At 39.5% G+C, this 25,759-nt stretch overlaps 1 protein-coding gene across 2 annotated transcripts in view; it reads left to right on the forward strand.

Annotated features, from left to right (window-relative positions):
- The window catches only part of EPHA1 (EPH receptor A1), an 83,037-nt gene that overhangs the window by 42,144 nt on the left and 15,134 nt on the right, over positions 1-25,759 (forward strand). For both annotated transcript variants that reach the window (XM_014065993.2, XM_014065994.2), the window contains exons 3-6: positions 1,461-1,736; positions 9,401-9,791; positions 22,257-22,412; positions 22,897-23,229. In XM_014065993.2, the coding sequence (XP_013921468.2) occupies positions 1,461-1,736; positions 9,401-9,791; positions 22,257-22,412; positions 22,897-23,229 (1,156 nt within the window). The remainder of the gene's footprint in view (positions 1-1,460; positions 1,737-9,400; positions 9,792-22,256; positions 22,413-22,896; positions 23,230-25,759) is intronic.

Here is a 25,759-nt window from a genome sequence, read left to right on the forward strand (position 1 = left end):
TCGGCACTGACTGGCGGATGGAATTCGGAGGAGGCCTACTCTATGCGATCTGATGGGACGAAGGGAGATGCCTCCCAGTAACGCCATTCCATGTTTTACATTGGGCCTTCAGGCCTGCCACCAGTCACTCTCTCTCTTTCTCAGCCTAACCTATTTGACAGGGAATTTGTGGGGGAAAGAAGGAGAACAGAGTACTCTATATGCAGGGGTGGGTTGCTGCCAGTTCTAACCTCTTCTATAGAAGAGGTTCCACAAATCCTCAGTGCCGTTTAGAACCAGTTCCAGCTCCCTCCCCCCACCGATCAAGATGAAGAGCGAGAGGAAGAATTCTGGGAGTTGAAGTCCACAAGTCTTAAAGCTGTCAAGTTTGAACACCCCTGGGGTTTTTTTCTAAAGGGTTAGGGGTTCAAGGGTCTTGTAACTTGACAGCTTTAAGACTTGCGTGCTTCAAATGCCAGAGTTTCTGAGCCAATATTTTGGTTGCTAAGCAAGAGCGTTGTTAAGTGAGTTTTACCACATTTTACAAGTTGGTCACGCCCACCCAGTCACATGGCTGGCAAACCACTCCCACCCAGTCACATGGCCAGCAAGTCACTCCCATCCGGTCACATGGCTGGCAAGCCACTCCCACAAAGCAGGCCACACCTACAGAAGAGGTTCTAAAAAAATTTGAAACCCCCCCACTGTCTATATGCCATCTTGAAAATGGAATATAAATTGTATAAATAATAGCATTAAGAGCAGGAATTTTTTTAGTGGTGCCTCTGCGAAGATTGGAGACATGAGATAGGAAGGAGCAAAAGGACAGTGTGCACTGTACAAGGCACATTGAAATGATCACGTCCCTGTTGCAGTCACCTCAGGAGGGCATTTTAGGTCAAGAAAATGGCAGAACAAGGTTGAACAGGCCCACCCCAGAGTCATTTGCTGATCAACTGGATAGGTTGCCCTTCATTGCAGCTGCTTTAAAGAAAAGCAAACAAAAGAGAAATCTGATCTGCTGTGTAATGTGTCATTGAAATAAAAAAAATATGAACATGAGCAAAAAGGCATGTGACAACCAGATTTACGGCCTAGGTTTTGATGAGACAGAGAAAAAGAAAGCAAGAGAAGGTAGGCAGATCCAGATAACGTGCAGGTGGGAACAAACACTGGAGGAGGGGTTTTTTTTCATGAGTGGAAGCATATGCATATTTTTTTTTTTTAATATCTACAGATATCCACCCATCCATCTGCCCTCTGGGTAAAAGATGGGGTACCAATTTATTATCAAGGTTGGTCACACAATGAGCCAGATGTTTAGACTAGATTTGGCATTTTTATCCCCTTATTCATCCCCCTGGGATAGTTTTTATTATTATTCTCATTATTATGCCAGCAACAACATTGCAATGTTTCTTCGATAACCTGTAGAGAACCTCAGCTCAACGTCTCCAATCTTCTCTCCTTCTCCTATGCAGTGGAGTGAAGGGCAGCAGATGATCAATGGGACTCCTGTGTATATGTACCAGGATTGCAGTGTCCTCTCTGAAGGAGACACTGACCACTGGCTCCGCACAAACTGGATCTTCCGAGGGGAGATCTCTTCTCGCATCTTTGTGGAGCTGAAATTTACCATTCGAGACTGCAAGAGTTTCAGAGGAGAAATGGTGAGCTGCAAGGAGACATTCAACCTCTACTACATGGAATCAGAGGACGATGTTGGCATCCAGTTCCGCCGTCTTCTCTTCACTAAAGTAAGCTTTGTTTGTTTGTTTGTTTGTTTGTTTGTTTAATGTGTACACTGCCTGACTCCCAGTGACTAGAGACAGTTTACAAAGATAAACCATGTAACAGTAAAGATAAAGGAGGAAAAAGATGGCAAAAACAGACAACAATGAAAAATATCCAGATACTAGTCAGAAAGGACTTCAAGCATTCTTGCCAAAGGCCTGGGTAAATGGCCAGGTTTTGAAGGCCCTTTGAAACACCAGAAGGGTGGAAGCCACCAGATATCAGGGTGAACTTTATTCCAGAGGGCAGAGGCCGCAACATAGAAAATGTGCTCCCAGGGTTCCAAAAGAATAGCCCCATTTAATTGAAGGAATCTGCAGCATGCCAACTCATTGGATCAAATCAGCCAGGCAGACACTATGAGAAATAGATAGTCCCTCAAGTAATTAGGCCCTATGCCATGTAGGGCTTTATAAATAACAACCAGCATCTTTGAATTGCACCAAGAAGCAAACTGGCAATCAGTGCAGTTTTTACATTGCCTGTGCTGCTGGATTCTGGAACAATTCAAGTTTCCAAGTTGTCTTCAAGGGCAGATCCAAGTAAGCACGTTATAGTAGTCAAGCCACAAAGAGGCCGGAAGTGAGTGACTATCTGAAGGGCTTTCCTCTCCAGGAAAGGACACATATGCTTGTTCAAAAGCCTTCCCTGTCACAGGTGCCACCTGTTCATCAAGCAGGACCTGTGAGCCCGGGAAGACCCACATTGAAAGGCAAGTACTGCAGAAAGGTTTACAAGATGGCAATTTTTCATTTATATAGAATCTTCTGTGTATAATTTCATAAGCAGAAGAAGAAAGGTCCAGAATGTCACTGGGGAAGGACTAAGGATAGGACAAACAAGGTGAATGCAGTAAATGGTAACAACCAGACTTAAGAAGGAAAGAGGTGGAAGAAAATGTCAGGGCCTGAATGAGGAACTAGAGAGGGTGTGAAAAGTCAAGGTCAAAGTGTTCCCATGGTGGTAGGAGCACTTGGGGCTGTGATCCCCTTTGCTGGTAGAGTGGCTCCAACAGGTCCAAGGAACAACGTAAGAGCTCTCTGTCCAGAAAACTACAGTGTTGGGAGCAGCTAAGATCCTGCACAGAACCCTCAAACTCCCAGCCTCTGGTAGAAGCCCTGAGATTGAGAAAAACACATATCATCCATAAAAGTGAGAAGGGAATAAACCAATGCCTGTACGCTTATTCAAAGTTATACATGTGAGGCTATGCATTTTTTTTAAGTACAGTGTACATGCTCCTTAGCAAAGTTCTTCAATTTCTCATCATTGATCAAAGGCCTCATTTTCAGACTGACTTGGAGATTAGCCAGATTTCTTATATTCATTCAGAACACAAAAATATTCAGAAATTTTTAAAAATGGCAGAATGATCAGAAACTTGTAACAACCTGTTTGCAATCATAGATACACGCACTGGTTTGTTCTTCAGACATAGTGAGTTAGATGCAGATAGTTTTAAGTCAGGAATAATATAATTGATGTGAACAATAATTCAGTTCAGAAGCTGAGGTGTTATGCATGACGGCTTGTAATTTTGCCATGGTCGAAGATTTTCAGAGATTTTTACAAAGCCCCCCCCCAAAAATGCCTTTTATAAAATAGTATCATGAGGTAATTCTAATCAATCTATCTTTGTAGATAGGGGAACTTTTACCTCAAATAAAAGCGTTCTGCTCTCAAAGTTATATCCAGTACAAATAGTCTTTACTTACTGACTGCCTTGTTTAACAACCGTTAGAAGTTACAACAGTTAAAAAAAAGAAATACAACCAATTTCGTTGTATTTAAGTACAATGACAATAAAGATTATACATACATACTAAAAATCAGCTTTGTGACCAGTCTTCACATTTCTGACTGCTACAGTGTCCTGTGGTCATATAATTGCCATCTGGGCATTTTGCAACTGGCTTTCAACAAGCAGAATTAATGGGAAACGTGGAAAATTGCAAGTCACAGACATGTGACGTCTTGCTTAATGACTACGGTCATTCAGCAAAAGTTGAAAAAAAGTTGAAAAAAACATCATAAATCCGGAAAGACTCGTGGTTAGCTTCATATTTATATGTAGCTCTGCTTCCCATAGAGAACAAGATTATGGACTAACTCCCTAATTATTGCAGAGGGAAAGGTAATGGTTTCAAACAATTATGTCAACATAAAAATGTATTTTGTTTATTGAAAATAGATTATAGATAATTTAGGCTTAACCCTACCTTATAAAATCTTATTAGTATTAGAATTTAATTTCTCTTCTTGGGTTTTATTGATAGTCACATAAATGGCAATGACACTGAAGTTACATAAAATAAATGAAAAATCAATACTATGGCAAATAAATGGCTGTAATTAAAGGACTTCCTTTCAATTGATTGCTCAGTCTCAAAATCATATTGCAAGAGATGGTCTGTGTGTTTCTATTGGCTACCATTAACTGCCTCATGGAGGATGTTTGTTTTTCAACATCTTATATGATTGAATGTAATTTTACTTTAATAAATAATATATTAACAAAGGAAAGAAAAAGTATTGATATATAATCAGAGGGGAAATTAGTATTAAACTTACAAGCATCACAATTGAACTTTTAATGAAAACAATAACATCTGATTCAGGAAACCTACGGAATCATTCTTGGATAGGTAACTTTCTTTTGTAAACTTAATTGTAAGTTAAATTAAAAATTAGATTCACTAAAAATAATTTTTAAGAATTCAATTTATTTTTTTTATTGTTTTATTTTTGCTGGGAATGATTTAAAATGCTTATACTTATATGTATTTATATAAATTGCTAATTTGCTTGTAGTGTAGTTTAATACATTACAATTTATATAAATAAATTACCTTCAAAGTAACTCCACAAATACAATTAGAAAGTTAAGTTACATTTAATTGCTTTTTAATTTTTAATTGAACTTTTAACTTAAAAAATCATTTAGTCATTCTTAACCCTGCATTAAAAATTGTTTTATGTACATACAGTACTGATATACAATATATAAAACATAAAGGTAAAAGTTCCGCTCGCACATATGTGCTGGTCGTTCCTGACTCTAGGGAGCGGTGCTCATCTCTGTTTCAAAGCTGGACGTCTGAAGACGTCTCCGTGGTCATGTGGCCGGCATGACTAAATGCCAAAGGCACACGGAATGCTGTTACCTTCCCACCAAAGGTGGTTCCTATTTTTCTACTTGCATTTTTTATGTGCTTTCGAACTGCTGGGACAAGTAACGGGAGCTTACTCTGTTACGTGGCACTAGGGATTCGAACTGCCAAACTGATGGCCTTTCTGATCGACAAGCTCAGCGTCTTAGCCACTGAGCCACCACATCCCTATACAATATATATGTGGTATTAAAATTTCCTGGGTTCGGTTAGGAAAAAAACTGTCTAAAAAGGCTCCTTTCAGGGGGACCATAACGAAAAAAATGGTTCAGAAATATTAGGTTACATGGAGGAAAAAAGGAAAGATAATTCAATTTCCTGCTCTCTGATGCAGACTTCTTAATCTTGATTATTTTAAAATGGGTGGACTTCAACTCCCAGAATTCCCCAGCAAGCATTGGGAATTCTGGGTGTTAAAGTCCACCCATCTTGAAGTTGACAAGATTGAGATATACTGCCCTAGTGAGTGGGATCTTGCCTTTACTTTATATCCTGAGAATCAAAACTTGGGCTGGTGGATCATCTACAAAAGTGATATTCACTGAAATATGTACTGAGATGAGAATGGACTTATATGTACACAATTTGCAGCCCTTCATCAAGAGTAAATTCTCTTAGATATAAAAAATACACACAAGGATTTCTCTCTATGTAATTGGGATCACTGATTATTTAGCATTTCTTATACTGAGGAAACTCTATGAGACTCTTTCAGACTTCGGATGTGATCTGGGAATACCTTCCACCTCTACTGATCCATTCAAACACCACCCAAAGAGAGATGAAAGCAGTTATTTAAAAATATTTGCATGATCATTTTTCTCTGCAGTAGATGTCCTTGATGTATCCCTTCTGTCTTAACTCTGGCATACAATAACCATATCCATTTGAAAATAATTTTAATATTTTTGGCTCCTGCATATTTGCACATGATGTCATTTTAAGTGACCCCCTAGCATTATTTATGTCTTTTAAATATAGTTCATACATCTTTGTATTTGGGTATAATATAATTAGCTGTAAATGAATAGGAGGTCACTCTACTGCATACATTATTGGCAGTGTGTCAGCGTGTGATGAATTCTTGAACTGAACAGAGCACGGAGGAATCCAAATTTGGCAACAGCCTTTCATAGAATTGTTTAGCATTTTAATTTAATATTTAAAAATAATGTACTAACTCAGAGTACAAACCTACTCAGACGTTCTCCCCCATACGCTCCATTGAAGATGTTGTGCAACTTTCTGCATCATTGAAGCAATGAATTTTATGTTTCATTGTATTAATGTTTTTATTAATCTAATGAATTAGATATACAACCTGAGGTCACACCCTACCCCAGGGCCTGTAAAACCCAGCTCTTAAATTTTATGTTTTAATGGGGTAGGCATTCTGAACAGAGAATAATCATTTAGTCTCCTTCCCTGCCATCTTTGTTCATTTTTAAGTCAATTTGAGTGTTAATACTGTATGTATTAGTTTAATGTTTTATCTTGTTGTTATTATTGGTTGTAAGATGCCTCTAGACAAGATGAGCAGTGTATAAGTTTAATAAACAAATAAATAAAAACCATCTTAACATTTAATTTTAATTCAAGGGAGTGGAATCAATAATTCATATTTTTTGTCTTGACCTACTGCTTTTGAAAGTGTGGCTCAGAAATATCAGTAGAAGCCACTTTCAGGTTCAAAAGTTTTATTTCTTTTAAAACAAACATTTCATCATTCCTCAATCAGTAAAACATCGGAGTACAATTTTTTGTGTGTCAAAATAGTTCTAGTTTACCACCAAATTCTTGTCTAGCCTAATGTATACCCCTCCGTCCTTCCACCCTCCACCCAACCCCCCTCCTCCTTCCCCCCCCCCGACTTCCCAGAACCCGTACACGGTATGGATTTTTAACAAACACAGTCTAAAATCTATTGAGAAAAAAGAAATAAAGAAATTAATGACATCTCTACATTGATCTTAGTTTCTTCTTGCTGAGCTAACTTTAAACAATTTAAATCATTTCTGATCTTAAGCATAGGCTAACTGGAATTTCTTGGTCCCGTATTTATTTTGTATATAGTCAATCCATTTTTCCAGTCTCGTTTATATCTCTCATTTGAGTGATCTTTAAGATATGCCGATATTTTAGCCATCTCGGCTAAGTTTGTAACTTTCAATGTCCATTCTTAAGTTGTAGGCAGGTCTTCCTTCTTCCAGTATTGCGCCACCAACAGTCTTGCTGCCGTTATTAGGTGCAGAATCAAGTTAGTCTCTACCACTGTAAAGTCAGTACTTATACCTAGTAAGAATAACTGAGGAGTAAACTTTATCCTTCTTTTAAAGATATTTTGCATAATCCACCATATTTTTATCCAAAATGCCTTAACCTTTTGGCAGGTCCACCATATATGATAATATGTAGCATCGAGAGAACCACACCTCCAACATTTAGGCTGTACATTCGGATACATAGAAGCCAGCTTTTTAGGATCTAAATGCCATCTATAGAACATCTTATAAAAATTTTCTCTCAGGTTTTGTGCTTGTGTAAATTTCACATTTCTTACCCATAGTAGAAGCCACTTTCAAAGGGCTATTGATATCGATATCGATATTATGTTGTTATTATTTAACTACCACTCATAAAAGAACAACGACATTTCAAAAGTATGGACTTGAATACTGAATTACTTTCAGGTGGGAAAAGTACTAGAAGCTCCTTGCACTTTTGCTTACTTGTCTGTTCTTCTGGGTTTTTTCCAAACCAGTCAACTAAAAAAGGAAACAAGAGCACAAGAGCTCCCACAGCTGTCTCTCACTTTTCTATTCTTCATCAGCTTTTCAGAAATGAGTTTGCTCACACCCTCTGCCCAGCATTAGTACTTTGTCAGAGCATTAGGCTCCTGCCCAGACAAACCCCTTGTCAAAACAGTAGCCTTATGTTTAATTTTACTTGTTTTCATGGGATTAAATGTTAAGCATTCTCAAGAGCTATTAGTCAGCTTCTCAGAAGGGAGCATCTATGTTTATAACCAGTGTTTTCCTGAATGCTTCTTTAACAGATTAACAGAGTTGGAAGGGACCTTATAGGTCATCTAGTCTAACACCACCACCACCACCCCGCCCAAGCAGGAGACCCTACACCATTTCTGACAAATGGCAGTCCAATCTCTTCTTGAAAGCCCCCAGTGATGAGGCTCCCACGACTTCCAAAGGAAACTGTTCCACTGGTTGATTGTTCTCACTGTCAGAAAATTTATCCTTATTTCTAGGGTGATTCTCTCTTTAATCAGTTTCCATCCAATATGCGCATGAATTCTAACCCTTGTTGCGGGTAAATGCTGGGCAGCATGGCCTCTGGATTTTGACCAATAAAGCCCAGGTATAACAAGTATGGTCAAATAACTTCTCTGGGGGGTATCTTACCGATTTTCTTTCTAAATCTTTCCATCATTTAAATAAAAGTACCGTACTTGACAAAACCTGCCAGCCAAGGCTGACAAGCAGTTTTCGTTTATGTCCTTTCTTGATTTCTTCACATCATACAGTATCATGCCGCCCATATCTATTCTCTGCTTATTAGTGACATTCTACATTTGTTTCTTTATTCAGTTCAATCCATTTTATTCTTTGATGTATATTTTTCAAATCAATTTCTTTGGCATATATTTCTGATTACTAAAGACCTCTATGATATAATGAAAACAGAAACAGAATGGCTGAATGGATTTTTTTTTATTATTTCTAGTACCTTTTGGTATTGCAAGAAAAAGTTCCTATAACTAATGCAAACTGCTTGGATTATATGTAACCTAAATTGGTTCTGAGCTTTCTCTTATTATGTCTGCTCTAGGTATCAAGTGACTAATTCTATCTCAATACTGTTGTGCAACATTTTAACATGCTATAATCTTAAAGGATTAATTTTACATTTTTTCTATTAGTCAGAGCTTTATTATTGAATACACTATACTTGGTTTTATACCCTAGCTCAGTCTAGGCTATCATGATGGATATGTTATGCCAAATTCTTTGTTTTCCAAATAGCTAAGAAAATGTTGATTTAGATGTTTTCGAATGTCTTTTTTACTGCTGAATATTTTGTTCAAACAATCAATTTATATCCGATTTCTGCTAAACTATTTAGCAAATTCAAATTATGTCCTGAATTAATCTAAAAGGTGGGTAGAGATAGGTTGCATACATGAATTAGGATTTATAAAAAAAAGAAAATAGCTATGTTTTTTTTTAAAAAAAATCTGAATTTTAGAGACAAAGCTAAATTAAACTTCTCTCTCCACATGCTTACTTTCCCTGCATATTTTCTACATGCAGGGAGTTCAGAATATTCATGAGGATTCAAATATACTTAATTTACTTATGATGGAACAGCTGCATTTCAGAAAGGGGGTGTATTTGGTTTAAACAAGCTGCTCAACTGACTTAAATCCTTTTGCTTTCCAGATCAACACTGTGGCAGGTGACAACATTTTCACAGCTCGAGATGTTGAGGTCGGCTCGCTGAAGTTGAACATGAAAGTATGCTCCATTGGGAAGCTACAGCAGCGTGGTTTTTATCTGGCTTTCCAGAACTTGGGAGCTTGTGTGGCCTTGGTTTCAGTGAGAGTTTATTACAAGACCTGTTCAGATACCATTAGTGGATTGGCCCATTTTCCAGAGACACTTGCAGGTGTTGAGGGTCTAACAGAAGTGCCTGGTGTCTGTCTGGAGAATGCAACGGAGGAGACAGGTGTTCCACCCAAGATGCACTGCAGTTCCAATGGGGAGTGGTTGGTGCCAGTGGGCAGGTGCATATGCATCATTGGTTTCGAAGAAGTCAAAGGAAGATGTGTGGGTAAGTACCCAAAGGGCAAACCCTGAGGTGGACTTGGAGGATTTTCCAATTTCTAGGTTGGAAAATATGTAATTTTACAAATAGAAGATGTGAGAAATTACTCATGACATGATTGGGGTACAATATTTGGCTCCCCTGGCCCTTTAATGCATCAGATTACCTTATCCTTTTTGTTCCATTCTACTTCTGACAGTAAACGTATTTGACATTTTGCCCTTCCGCTGCTTCTTAATTTCCTGCAAGGCTTAGAAACAGTTTCTAGGGTATCCGAGCACATAACTACTTGTCCAACAAACATATTCCACAAGATATATGCCCATAATTAAATGTTAATCAATTGGAAGATATTTTATGAATATATATATATATATATATATATATATATATATATATATATATATATATATATATATATATATATATATATATATATATATATATATATATATATATATATATATATATATATATATATATATATATATATATATATGAATGATACACAATGAATTTCAATATATTGGAGGAGACGGCTTAGCTAGAAGTGTCATCCTGTTTGGTCTCATCTGTTCCTGATTTGGGAGTATTTCCTGAGTATAAATCCCAGGATTCTCAGCAACTAAGGACTATCCTGGCTGACATTCTGAGAATGCCAGGTTATCAGCTAGTAAATATTAAAATTCAGGACAACACTTCTGAAAGGTAGTTTAAAGTAGTTTCTGCTCCTCCCTTACTTTCATCACCTGTTACAAGACAAGTGCATTAAAAAAAAACACCTTGGGACTCTGGACAGCCACTGGACTGGAGAGACAGGTTGCTTGTTTTTGTCTCCGGGAGTTTCCCTCTGGTGGTAGAAAAATATTCTTATTCAAACTTTCCAAAAATGTCATCTATAATGAGAAAGGTTGAAAAAAGAATGACCTATGAAAAAAAGGGTACAGGGGGGCTTTGGAACATATATTTTTAAAATGCAAGTAAGGAGGACATGATAGAAAGAAGGAAGGAAAATCTAATCTGACGAAAAGGCATATATCTGTGTTAGAACACTAGAACTAGGATCTTCCTGTAAAGATGAATTGTGTTGCCTTCAAGGCAGATGGAAAAAAAATATCTCTAAAGCACACAAGAACTTATGGAATTTCACCAGATGTAGCAATGACCACAAAAGAAGGTTAAACAATATTCTAGAGAATAAGATTTCCAATCACTACTAGCCAGGATAGCAACAGCAATAGACCGATATACCACTCTATATTGCTTTACAGCACTCTCTGAGCAGTTTACAGTGTCAACATATTGCCCCCCACAATCTGAGTTCTTATTTTACTGAGCTAATAAGGATGGAAGGCTGAGTCATCCTTGAGCTGGTGAGGATTGAACTCCTGGCTATGGACAGAGTTAGCCTGCAATATTGCATTCTAACCACTGCACCATCAGGATGACCCTCTATTCTCTGTAAAATCAAAAGAAGTGTGCCTCTGAAACTGCATAATTAGAGCGGAGGGAGACTCTTCTCTTTCTGTTCTGTTGGTGAGCTTCTCACAGGGCCACTGCATAGTCAAAATGCTAGATTAGAAAAGTTTTATCTGATATACAGTAGTTGCTCTAATGATCATATTCTCATACAACAAAGAGATGTATGTATGATACACCCATAATGGCAACTTCCCAAGATGCTTCCTTTTAGATTGTTTTACAGCATTGCCTCCCTCTAGAGGCTAACTTACAACTCTTGGAAGTCCCTGGGCAACTACTAAAGCTCCATGTTCCTTGGTCTAATTTGCCTCCCTGCCCTTGGGACCAGAAGAAGAAAAGCTGAGAATTTTTTACAACCTAGGATTTTCCCCTCCCCGTTCCTCTTCCACAGCTCAGCCAGTTTTTCCACTTAGCTGCTACTACGACTGCTTTCTCCCCCACCCTCCTGGGTTGCGAACAGTTCGCTGGAATGAGATAGAGAATCCATCCTGTCCAGGCAGGTCCTCTCTGACGGCACTTACCGAAGTTGTAGCTGGCATGCTGTTGCTCCTTAACGACGTTACATATACGTATTGAAAAAGGTGTCTTCCAACCACAGAGTCAAAAGAATGAAAGCTGCTTCTCAGACTGATGAGGAGGCAAGTTTAGGGTGGGAGAGTGGAAAAAGTTTTAAGAGAAAACGTAACTGGAATAATAGCCATTGCTAGCTCAAGACAGAGTCAATGTGATGATGAGAAACGTTTGATTTATATCTACTGTACAAACATAAAACTGGAATTCATCAAGTGAATTGGTTGTCTATGTTTTATGAAAGAAGAGGTAACACTTCCATTGTGTTTGGGCCCTAGTTAGCAGGGTGATGGGGACAGGGGAGATATTTAAGGTTCATACACCGTTCCCATTTATTTTTTCCTGGTCAAAGGATATAGCTGCTGTTTGTTCAAGACAGTGCTGCCATGGGTGCAAATCAAATTAGATTTTCTGGGCACTTTGGTTTTAGTGGCAAGGTGCAAAATGCCTCAATCAATTTTGCCAAACATTTTTTGTGTGATTTACTGATAGCTGGGCAACTACAAACACAGCCTTCCCTCAGAATCACAGCTATGTTGCTTGAGTGCCACCCTGAAATTTTCAAAAATCTGTCCAGGGCCAACATGGTAGGAAATACCTTCCTTTTTTTTCAGAAAGCATTCTTGGTTTTAACCAAGCCCTTCTAAGGTAAACTAGATAGACTGACAGACAATGTCTATATATCTTTGCATGCATTCGTAGTCCAAAGTAGTTTTAAATATTACCAGATGCTGATTATGGATGAAAATAAAATATATTTGAAGTAAATTCTGCTGAAAGTCAGGGCTTAAACCAACCTTTTATGGACTCACCCAGTGTTGGGAGCATGCCAGATATATATATGTTTTTTGGCCTTTGTTCAAAGATCAGGGTGGGGTTGTCTTCAAATAGTATAAAGAAAAGGCTAAAGGGGACAGCCGTACAGCTCTGGTCTTTGTCCGATCTACATGAAAGATGGAAATGGGAAAGGAAGATACATGCTCAAACTTTAACATGCATTGCAGTTGAGATAGGACAACTTATCCTTCATCTTGCTAGGAAAGGGAAGTTGTAAGGGTTAGTCAGACATGATACATGTATTGTGAGTAAAATAAATAATTATTCTTTTAAATACTTGCAGACAAATTTTGAGCAGACCTTTGTGGCCTTCATTATCCAGATTCTGCCCTACATTTAGTTCATTATCTCTGTGGGTGAAGAGAGACTGAAATACGCAGGATATTTTATGGAGCAGTCTGACTAGAAAGATGGCTGATGGTACTGAGAAGGACTGAAGCCACAAAGAATCAGGAGGACGGTAGCCTGTTTTCTGACTAATCAATTTAATAAAAAATTCCATGAATTGTGGCTATCAGACTTGTGTTACAAGTCTTCTCCTGCAGTATAGCTACAAAGATAAACCTATAAACCAGAGGTGGGTTGCTAATTTTTTTACCACAGGTTCGGGCGTTTGCATGACGCTTCTGCGCTTGCGCAGAAGCTTCTGGGCAGGTGGATGGAGCCTCTTGCCACCACTACTACCGGTTCGGCCAATCTGGGCCAAACCTGCAGCAGCCCACCTCTGCTATAAACTATTTGTTATCTTTTCAAGAGTAATTTCAGTCTTTAAAATTACTGGCAAAATTCCTGAGTTATATACAGTGAAAAATGAATTGATTTTACTTCCAAAGGTACAAGTAGTCCCCGACTTACAACCATTCATTCAGTGACCATTTGAAGTTACAACAGCACTGAAAAAAGTGGTTTATACCTGTTTTTTACACTTATAACCATTTCAGCATTCCTATGGTCATATGATTAAAATTTGGACGCTTGATAATTGGCATGTATTTATGATAGTTGCAAGGGGTCATGTGATCCCCTTTTGATAAGGAAAGTCAATGGGGAATCCAGATTCACTTAACTGTGTTAGTAACTTAACAACTGCAGTAATTCACTTAACAACTGTGGCAAGAAAAGTCTTAATATGGAACAAAACTCATTTAATAATCGGCTTGCTTAGCAACAGAAATTTTGGGCTCAATTGTCATAAATTGAGGCCTACATGTATTAATAGGGAGGATAAACATCCTTTGATAAAGTACATGTATTTCCATCTTTTGGAAACCCCCTGGAGAATATAGTAAACGTTCAGCAAATATACTTATTACTTATGTATTTTTTGGACTTACTTTTGTTTCAGAATGGTTTTGGGCGTTCTCCATTTCCCTGGTTTGTATGCTTTGTCTCTTTCACTGTCATAGCTATGAGAATATGCTTCCTCATGCCACTGAAATTTTCTCTTTCATATCACAGTCACACCTGTCAATATTCTCCTGTTTCTTTTCACACTCTTCTGATAAATAGAAATGAAAGCTGTGGTTCTCAGAGAACCTTATTCAGCCCCGCCATTAGGAATGGAAAGATCAGTTTGTTTCTGGAATTTGCCAGTTGGCTCATACATCCATGAGTTCCATCCGCTTTCTGCATTTGTTTGTTTGTTTGTAGTTTGTTTGTTTGTTTGTTTGTAGTTTATTTATAGGCCGCCCTTTTCCCTGAGGGGACTCAGGGCGGCTTACAATCAAAAAAAGGAAGGGGAGTGTAGGACAATACAAAAAAGAAATGTGCACAAAGTAAATTAGACAATAAAACTCAACATTCACTCAGCATTCGGGAGGGGCGAAATAAGATTATCCCCAGGCCTGACGGGTTAGCCAGTTCTTGAGGGCTGTACGGAAGGCCTGGACGGTGGTGAGGGTACGAATCTCCACGGGGAGATTGTTCCATAGTGTCGGAGCCGCAACAGAGAAGGCTCTCCTCCGAGTAGTCGCCAGTCGGCACTGACTGGCGGATGGAATACGGAGGAGGCCAACTCTATGCGATCTGATGGGACGCAGGGAGGTAATTGGCAGAAGGTGGTCTCTCAAATAGCCAGATCCACTACCATGGAGCGCTTTATAGGTGGTGAGTAAGACCTTGAAGTGCACCCGGAGACCAACAGGTAGCCAGTGCAGCTCACGGAGGATCGGTGTTATGTGGGCGAACCGTGGTGCGCCCACGATCACTCGCGCGGCCGCATTCTGGACTAGCTGAAGTCTTCGGATGCTCTTCAAGGGCAGCCCCATGTAGAGCACATTACAGTATTCCAGCCTAGAGATCACAAGGGCTCGAGTGACTGTTGTGAGGGCCTCCCGATTCAGGTAGGGCCGCAACTGGCGCACCAGGCGAACCTGGGCAAATGCCCCCCTGGTCACAGCTGAGAGATGGTGGTCAAAAGTTAGCTGTGAATCCAGGAGGACTCCCAAGTTGCGGGCCCTTTCTGAGGGGTTTAAATTTTGTCCCCCCAGCCTGAGTGATGGTATGGTGGTCAAATTTTTGGGAGGGAAACACAACAGCCACTCGGTCTTGTCTGGGTTGAGTATCAGCTTGTTCGCTCTCATCCAGTCTTTAACGGCTTCCAGTCCCCGGTTCATCATGTCCACCGCTTCATTGAGTTGGCACGGGGCGGACAGATACAACTGTGTATCGTCCGCATATTGGTGATATTTTATCCCGTGCCTTCGGATGATCTCGCCCAGCGGTTTCATGTAAATGTTAAATAGTAGGGGGGATAGGACCGACCCCTGCGGCACCCCATAGGTTAGGGGCCTCAGGGACGATCTCTGCCCCCCCACTAACACCGACTGCGACCTGTCCGAGAGATAGGAGGAGAACCACTGTAAGACAGTGCCGCCCACCCCTATCTCCCGCAGTCGTCGCAGAAGGATACCATGGTCGATGGTATCGAAAGCCGCTGAGAGGTCCAGGAGAACTAGGATGGAAGCATGGCCTCCATCCCTAGCTCTCCAGAGATCATCAGTCAATGCGACCAAAGCGGTTTCTGTGCTGTAACCGGGTCTGAAGCCAGACTGGAAGGGGTCAAGATAGTTAGCTTCCTCCAAGGTACGCTGAAGCTGGAGAGCCACCACCTTCTCAACAACCTTCCCTACAAAGGGAAGGTTGGAGACTGGACGATAGTTATTAAGAATAGCTGGATCCAGAGACGGCTTCTTCAGGAGGGGTCTCACCACCGCTGTCTTAAGCGCGGTGGGAAAGTACCCCTCCCGAAGAGAAGCGGTAACAACCGCCTGGATCCAGCCTCGTGTCACCTCACTGCTGTTGGCAACCAGCCATTTGTTTGCTTTCCACCCACAGGGGGAAAAATAAGTAGAATTTTTTTTTTTTTTACAAGAATCCTTTCTGCAGCCATCTTCCCTCAGATAGGCATTTTTAGTATATTCAAATTCACATTTTTGTACTTTTCTTTTGAGCCAAGACTTGTATCATGCAATCCAAATATTTGTTTATACTGAAAGAGCTTGACCTATGATCCCAGGAAGGGCAAATCAACCTCTTTTACTTAAAATCAAACAAGCTTCTTGAGCTGACCTAAGTACCAGCACCTTGTAGAACTTTGGCACAGAATATTTACAATCTCAGCTGGGACATTTCCTGTGGTATAGATAGCAAAGGCCTGAGTCAGAGTCATCTGTGGTATTTCACCTGAAAGAAAGATGATTGCCTCAAAGCTTAGTACCTTCCCTGGCATGACATTAAACGAATTAGAAGTTCTTCTGGGGGTTCTAGAAGATCAAGGGAGCAGGTCATTTGTCATGAACCTTGCTTAGACTAATCCATGGATTGAAGAAAGGGAGGAATCAGGGGTGGGTTCCAGCAGGCACTACTGCAGATTTGCTCGCATGCACGCTGCACACACTCTTGATGCGCGCTGCACACACATGTGCAGTGCAATTAAAATTGTTCTGCACATGCACAGAACTGAAAAACAAGATGGCGCCTTCCAGGGAACTGGTTCAGGGACGTGGCAGAACTGGGTCACTGCCAGTTCCAGCGACCCAGGCCGCCAAACCACTACCTGTTGGGCTGAACTGGTCTGAACTGGTAGGAACCAACCACTGGGAGGAATGATATACATATCCCATTTTTTCTTGATCTTCCATTCCATTTCTTCTTGACCTTCTGTAGGGAAGCTCAGAAAGCTTCAACTGAAGAATCTCCCATATGATATAGATCAGGTTGAAATGTGGATCAGGTGGTAGGGATTGACATTTTTCACGTGACTGCATAGGTCAGGGATTGCACAAAAACATTGCACATGTTTTTCCCCAAAACACACCTGAGCTGGGCATAGTCTGTTGTGAGGGAAAAGAGACCATATGATGATTTCACAGGGACAATTCTGACTGGCTGTTTGGCCTTCTCTCACTAATAGTGAAACGTTTTTGGCTCTGGCTGGACTGGGGTGGCAGTACCTTTCTTTCCCTTCAATTTAATGAGCCCATACAAGCTCATTAAGATAATTGCTGGGTGGTGGTAGCAGATGAGCTGGTGCCACTGTCTGCCTCCCCCACAAAGGGGAGGGGTGCATCACACGGCCTGTTATTTTCCCTCACGAAATTGCAACCAAATTCCCCTCTGTCTGTCTGCCTACCTTCCTGCTGTCTGTCTCAGAACAGAGGAAATGGGTCTTCCTGCATCTCATGGGGTAAGGTGTTTATCCACCACTCCAAAGTCAAGAAGAAATGTAGTGACTATCAAAGTGCGAATCCAGAAAAGTCCTAAAATAATTCAAGCTGTATCACGAGGAAGTTCTGGCAGTTAGATGTCCAATTTCTGCTGAAGGAGCCTCCTTTCAAACATTCATTTATGGATTTATTTGATGCACTTTTGAAAATATGAAAGCATGACAGTGACAAACATATTTGCAAAACATGCATCAAGCAAGATTCTTCATTGGCTGTGAGCTCACTGAATGTGTAGTGTGGGAAACCCATGGCTGCTATGATATTATGCGCAATCAAACCAGTGAGGAGTATTTATAAAGAAGCATTACTCATCTTAGAGCAAAGTGGCTCAGCATCAGCACAACACCCATCAATTTATGCCTTCCTCCAAGGAAATCAGACTGTCTGCTCTGAATTAATCCTTGCCTATTCATATTAGAAATAATTAATCCTGGTTGACAAGAGCCCCGAACCAGGAAAATGGAGGACAATTGCAGGAGGGGCTGAAAGACAAGTGTTTTCTTGCATCTGATTCATTTCAGCTTCTGCAACAGGCCCAAAGTGTGATGTAATCACCTGAATCCATTGCATATTAGAAATGAATAACTTCTCCAATAAAGAAGAATATTTGTAACTCAGGGTTGACTTGAGGGGTCCTTGGTGTTCTCTGAGCTTGCTTCCATATAGACAGATTTAACCATAGCTTCAATTGGAAAAATGTGACCATCCTAGACCAAGTCAAGTCCAAAATCACCAAAGAATTTCTAGAAGCCTGGCACTCTGACAAATCAGCCATCAATAGACACATAGATATTAACAACAGACTATGCAAAAGAGACTACCACCCACCCCGAAAAGGAACAAAAAGACCCAAGGACCTCTCTACCAGCAATCACCACCCAGATCAGCATAGATTAACTCCAAAGTTAACATCAGACCAATAATCAAGCAAACAATACTCCAACCAAGAAAATGGCGAGGAAGCCAAGAATAAACAGCCCAGCCAAAGAATCCCTAAGACCATCGCCACTAACATCGACAGGGCAACCACCAGAATATAAACTGTCAGCAAACAGCATTCCTTACTAGCACTGATGATGTTACCTAATCTGGGCAATGAAACATCTGGAAGAAAACCAGCAAGCAAAGCAACCACCAAGGACCCACGTCATGACTAACTTCTCACTGAAGAAGTTTTCATGCTTGATAATCTAGGAAAGGGGAAGACTTTCTGTATAGAAGGATGAAAAACAAGAATGGTCCTTGCTACCCTCTATATTAGCACAGGGCTGGAAATTGAGAAAAAAATATTGGGAGAAGACAGTGGTAAACTCCTTCAGTACAGGTAGTCCTCAACTTACAACAGTTCATTTAGAGACCATTGAAATTTACAACAGCACTGGAAAAAGTGACTTATGACCATTTTCCACACTTACGACCTTGTCAGCATCCCCATGATCATATGATCAAAATTCAGATGCTTGGAAACTGGTTCATATTTATGGCGGTTGCAATGTCCCAGGGTCATGTGATTACCTTTCATGATCTTATGACAAGCAAAGTCAATGGGGAAGCCAGATTTATTTAACAACCAGGTTACTGACTTATCAACTGCAGGGATTCACTTAAGAACTGAGGCAAGAAAGGTCATAAAATGGGGCAAAATTCACTTAACAAATGTCTCACTTAAAAGAAATGTTGGGCTCACTTGTGGTGAAGGATTAACTGTACTATTGTCAAGATTATTATCTGGACATTATGAACATATCTATGTGGTCATCAAACAAGGCCAAATGCAACAGTAGTCACTGGCTTCAGATGGGCAGCTGTGATAAAGCAAACAAATCCCTTTTTATGTTTGTGTAGTGCATCCAACACACATTAAAAGGATACAGGCCTTGTCAGCTCACCAATTTTAAGCCAATGACGTTTTCTCTGGAACAAATGACTGAGAGCTTGAGGGAGACTTTTAATATAAGAAAGGAAATTTAATTTTGTTTAAAATGAATTGATCTGCTGTTTTTCTTGAAGAAAACATAATTCAATTCTTTGGAGTCACATTTGCATTTAAAGGCACAGTTTTCCCCCCTTGGGCGTGATAGTAAGAAGAGAGCCAAGTTAGACTATAATATAGTAAAACCAAAAATTAGAAGGAATCTCATACAGCTCCATAATATGATGAAGTGAACTGTAGCTTGCAAACCCTTGTACCTAAGTTTACTTAGGCAGAAATCTGAATCAGATTCCTTTAGGCCCTTTCAGTGAGAACACTTGGCCTCATTATTTACAGTTTTATTTGGACCACACTCTGTGTGTCAGTTCTAAATGCCATTCAATATAGTGTTGGAAAGTAGTTTTAATAACCATTATAAAAACTTTAAACAAGTTAATGGATTAAGTTTGAAAAAAATATCCAATATATTTATATCGGACTACATCTATAAAGGAAAATCTACCTTCCTATGGCAGGTGCTGCCACCTGCTGTTTTTAATTTATTTATTGTGTAAGGGCATATGTGGTGCAACCTTCCCTAGCTTCATTCCTTTCCCTCCCTCTGGTGACATAATCCAGCTGGAACCTGTTACTGATTTTCCTTTTTCACCTTTGCTGCCTCCTTCCTCAGGTCTCCAGCACTCCCTTTTAATGCCACCCACATAACAATTCTCCTCTTTTTTGTTTCTGCAGAAATAATATAGCCAAATCTGTCATGGCAACTCTTGCATAATAGTTAACAAAGCACATCAGGGCACTTTGGAAGGGGTGAGGGGAAGGGCTCAGATAATTCATTTCTCAGACATTGATGCCATGATGCCTTTTGACACGGGTGGGTCTGGGAAAACCACTGGAAAGGTTTTGGGTGGGGACAAAAGAATTGGCAGCAATTTTCGGGTTTTTTTTTTTGCTTCTTTCTCTCTCCATGGAGCCATTAGTAGCAGCTGATTTTTTTTTTAGGGTGGGGCATAGAGATGTGAAACTCAGCTCAAGGGAGAAAGAAGAATACTAAAACAATATTCATGGATTACTGGCATTTTTGCATAAAGCGATTCCAACTGTCAGCCGATTTCTAAGTTAACCACTCTGAAGCTGGTTTTCAGTGGAAATCATTAGTTGTTGATTCCTTGTTGAAGGGAACTCTTGCCTTACCCTTCCTCTCAGTTCCTGAGCTTCGGCAGCTTCAACAGATTAGATAAGAGGGAGTCTGGTTTGACAGCTTAGTAGTCCATCCCCTCGTCCCCCTTTGTCCGTCCCCCCCATTCCCCTCCCTGCTTAGGCAAAGATAGCAAGTGTAAAAATTGACAAAAGACTGACAGTTTCCCATTTTCTTAGGCAGTGGCCAAACTATTATTACAAGGGTCCAGGTTGCTTAGGGTTTTTTTTATTTCATTTCCTTCCTCCCTCACTTTTTGGGTAGAGTGGCAATAAGGGTGATTTTGTTACTGCAGGATAAAGAGCAATGATTTTTTTCAGCTTATTCTCGGAGTCTCTGGGTTAGCAAAACTCCACATCATTGCAGGCCACTTGTAATTTGCTTTTCGGTTAATGGGAAGGGATGGTAGTGTAAAAGTGGCAGAGAATAATACAATAACTGGTTTGATCATCGCCTGGCTGGGGCTTCAAACTGAATTCCTCCACACCACTACAAACGACTCCCAAGATCTCTGAGGCTTTAGCAGGGCTGTTGCCTGCAGAGTTTGAAGAATTTGTTTGCATTCATGAGAATTAGACATTTTCTCTTGGGAAAAGATGAACCAGTTTCTGACTTAGCATGCAGCAGAAACAAATGATTAAACCCTCCCTCTCCTCATGCACAAGTTTGGATCCAGACAAAATGCCAGGACTACCCTCGTGACAAACTTTATATCTAATTTAGTCCTCAGTTGAACCCAATAATAGCCTAGGCTTATTCTGCATTCCAAAAGAGCATTGGCAGAAATTTAGATGTAAATATGTTTCTCATCCAAATTGGACTTCATGATTATCATCCAATATAAATGTACTATTTAAATGAATAGAGAAATCTTTATTACAGTTCCATACAAATACAAAGAAGCAATGCAATGTCACCCATAACTTATAACAATTTACAGTAACGTTGGGAGCAAGGAATTTTAGTATTTGGTATAAGTGTAACCATATTCTACTTAGTTTAAGTTGGTGCCTTAGTTTAAGTTGGTGCCATTCAGAAAACCGATATCATCGTAACACAATGTTCTCTGATCAAGGACATTTTTAAGCTACTACCTCTACTACAATAAAACTGGAAGTGTGGCAGTATCGGAAAGGTAATCTAAAGATCTAAGAAATGGGGATAGCCGGGACGGTACAAATATTAATTTGAATTATATTAAAATAATTTAGTTCTCAATTTCATAATATTCTCTGATTATGAAAAAAATTGTATTTTTTTGTCTTGGGATTTTGCTATCTCCCAAAAAAGCAATAGAACATACAATAGAACTAAAATTAAAAGTAACATAATACCGGTACAATAATGAAAATAAAGTAAACATTAAATTGTGGTCCTACCATTCATTTTGATTCCTGAAATCATTGATTTTTCAACCATAATGCTTGATAAGCTGTTCGAATCCTAGTGTTATTCTTGAGCCAACAAAAATTGTACAACCTATCTATGGAACTTGTAGAACCTAATTTATTGTTTATCATACCTAGTCAGTTCAATAACAAGAAATTCACCATGAATTAAAACATAAACATAGCTAATTATTTACCTGCTTTTCAGTTCTAAGATAAGATTCTCCAAGTTTGGGTAAGATATTATTTCCATCATGTCTATGACTGTGCACTTTGAAAGTTAATTTGGGTATAGCTACTACCTTGCAAGTGTTCATGAGGTGCTTGTTTTTTGCACAGCCTGCCAGCCTGGATTCTATCGTCACTCTCTAGAAATGAAGCAGTGCCTCAAATGTCCTCCCAAGAGCTTCTCCCATTCTCCTGCCTCTACAAGCTGTGCCTGCATCCAAGGCTTCTTTAGAACATCCACTGAGGATCAAACTGTGGCCTGCACAAGTAAGTCCTTCAAGAAGCGACACATGTCTCCAGGCAGGGAAGATGGTCCTTTGAAGAATAAAGTCCTCACATCTCTTGTAAAATGCAGATGAAAATGTGGTGGAGTCGCACTATTGTATTGATATCTGTCTGTTTTACCTACTCCCATTTCACTCCCAGCGGAGGTCTCAATGCTTTGGGGATATATTGTAAGATGAAGGTGTGTGTCCAAGGCACAGAGATGCAATACAACCTCCCTTCCCCTTGGTATTTTAGGCTTAGGATCCCATCATCCTTACTTATGTTGAAATCCACTGAATATATTCTGTCCAGTGCTTTGGTAAACTCTGCCCAATAGAAAGTACTCATAGTATAAAGATGAATGAACACCACTGCAGAATCTCATTATGCATTGAATATGTACATTAAGAAAAGTTTAAAAACTGTGAAACAGGATTTTCCGGGATGGAATGATTAATACGCTTTCTTCTCTTTGCCTTTCCAGGCCCTCCTTCTCCTCCGCGCAATCTCAACGTCTCCCTTGTGGGGACACAGATTTCCCTTTGGTGGCAACCTCCCCTTGATTGGGGTGGGCGCCAGGATCTTACTTACAATGTTTCCTGCCAACGTTGCCATTTTATGTGCGAACCTTGTGAAAGTAGTGTGACTTTTTCCCCCAGTGCTTTTGGTCTCCCCAAACCAAGTGTGATCGTGGATGGTTTGGAAGCTTACACCAATTATAGCTTCACAGTACGGGCTCACAACGGAGTGTCAGGACTCGGCCCTGCCTCACATAACAGCACCAGTTTCCCCATCTGGGTGTCTGTGGGCCATGCAGGTGAGTTACTACAATGAGTAAGGAGAAAAGATGTTACATTCTCAGGAAATGAGCAACCAAAGCTGGAGTAGAAGTTGAATTATAGTTCTTGTTGTGTTCCTTTTGCTAGCTAAGAGCAGCCAGCTATGTGTATGGAGATTCCCAATCCTCCAGGTCATGATTGAAGAAGCTTCTTGGATGAGAAATGAAATATTTCCAAAGAAAAAAATAGGAAAGTCCAGTTGCCTTTTGACCAAAGGTACTTTTTCAAGAGGCAACTGGACTTTCTGATTTTCCTTTGAAGATGTTTTGCTTCTCATCCAAGAAGCTTCTTCACCTCTCCATAGACAACTTTGGTAATACATAAGATGAGGGCATGCTGTAATAGTTAAAAGTAATTCTCTGACTCAGTACTAATGTCAATGATAAATTATAGGAGTGGAGGAGTAGGGAGCCTAGTTTTGGATGCCAACTTTCATCAGTCCCAGACAGCATGGCAAATTCTCACAGACAATTAGAACTAAGACAAATGGTGATATAGAGATCTGCCTAGAGGAAGCCATTTACTATCAGACTTACCTCTTCAGGTCTACTGGAGGTCATCATCCCAACCTGCTGTACAGATTGATGGAAATATTATGGAGAACTTTATAAAATGATTGAAAAAACAGAAGTTATATAAATGATAAGATGAATGGTATCATTCTTGAAAGGAGCGTTTCCTTTGAGGAATGGTAATCTTTCCTTAGAGCTTAAACCACAACCGTTTATGCGGGGGGACAATTTTCCATTGAAAAGTTAGCCAGCATATTAAAAATTTATGCTAACAGAGACCACTAGGGAGCTTGATCAGATTAATTTGGTAAAGTGAAGATGATGCTGATATAGATGCCCTTTCGTTTCTCTTATACCTGCTTATTCTGGTTAGCAGCTCTGTGTTTCTGTTTGATTCCTCAGACTCAGAATTCTGGAGAATAAAACCTGAAGTTTATTTTAGCTCATATCAACTCTCCCGAAAACAATTTGTAAATTGCTGCTATGTGTTCAAAGCTCCACCGGAGGCCACTAACATGAATATATTTGATTTTTAAAGTTCTCATTCCTGATGAAGTGGTATCAGAAGAAAATTCTACTTCTTTAATCTAGGATTACTCTGGTACTTTGAGCAACATATTTCCATAATAAACACTTAAATAATTTCCAGTCTGACTTTGAGAATTCGTTTTGTTATGCTACAGAAATGACTTATTTGATCATCTACGGAGAACCAGACAAGCCAGGACATATCTAACTAGGCAGTGACACAAGGACTTATGCAAGTCATTTCCTTAGCAGAAACATCTCTTGTGACCGCATTAGAAACACATATGAATCAGGAACTCTTTTAAAGGCCAAAAGACTCTAATTTTGGTAATCTCTATCCCTCCTCTGCCTCCTTGGTCCAAGTTGCAGGCCATGTCAATAAGAGCCACTTCTAAGCACAGCTGGGTCTCTCATCACCTTTCTAATTATTTGGATTTCAGTTCCACCTCTCTACCTTCCCCATTACGAAAATGAGTTATCTTGCCTACCAGTTGCTTCTGGAAACAAGATTTTCCAGTCTTTATCACATCTTTTTTCCTAGATCTTAGGCTGATTTTAAGAGTCTATTCTACATTATAATACTTCTGAGTGGTAGGTAATGTTGACATATTTATGGGATTAGGTTAATAATTGCAATTAACAATAAAGGAAGAATATTTTAAAATAAATAGTTTTAATAATAGCAGTCACTGGAAAAATAAACTATGAGAAAATAAGCGAAAAATACTGCTTTAATTCATAATATTCCAATATTTAATAGGGAGCATATTTATATGTCTTCCTTTTAAATTTAATTGGGATGTGTTTGTTTTATTTTTACTTATTGGACTGCTTTTGTTGACAATATCTGAAGATAGATAGCAGTAATGTTAAGCACTTTATTGGTGCTTAACAGTAATGTTAAGCACCAATAAAGCATTGATAATGAACAACTTTTGAAAAAAAAATGATAAAACCATAGCAAAGCAGAGCTAGAGATTGTATCACATTCTTGTATAGCGAGTTTATCCTAAGCATATTTTATTGAAGGATTCCCAAATAAGTGTGGCTTGCAACCTATTCTATGCTATGCTATGCTATGCTGTGCTATTCCAGGCTATTCTATACTTTGCATATAAAATATTTTCAAAAGTAATAGCATAAATAATATCTTTTACATTGTGTCCAAATGCTCATACTGCTAAGAAGAAAAGACTCTCCAAATGTGGATCTACAAAAGTTGATTATTTATTTTTATTATTATACAATTGTATCACAGTGGCCAGTTGTTTCGCCGGATTTGGCATTGGTTACTAGTCGGGCCCCACCCAGGGGCCTAGGACGTTGTAACATATTTTCGTAATATGCGTGCAGATCCAAGCAGTGCGGCTTTTTGCATTTTTTGCATACTCCTAAGAAGAAAAGACTCTCCAAATGTTGATCTACAAAAGTTGATTTATTATTATTATTATTATTATTATTATTATTC

Source organism: Thamnophis sirtalis, unplaced genomic scaffold, assembly GCF_051295495.1.
Source record: "Thamnophis sirtalis isolate CommonGarterSnake01/CBP01778 unplaced genomic scaffold, rThaSir2_p1.2 scaffold_5, whole genome shotgun sequence".
NCBI lineage: Eukaryota > Metazoa > Chordata > Lepidosauria > Squamata > Natricidae > Thamnophis > Thamnophis sirtalis.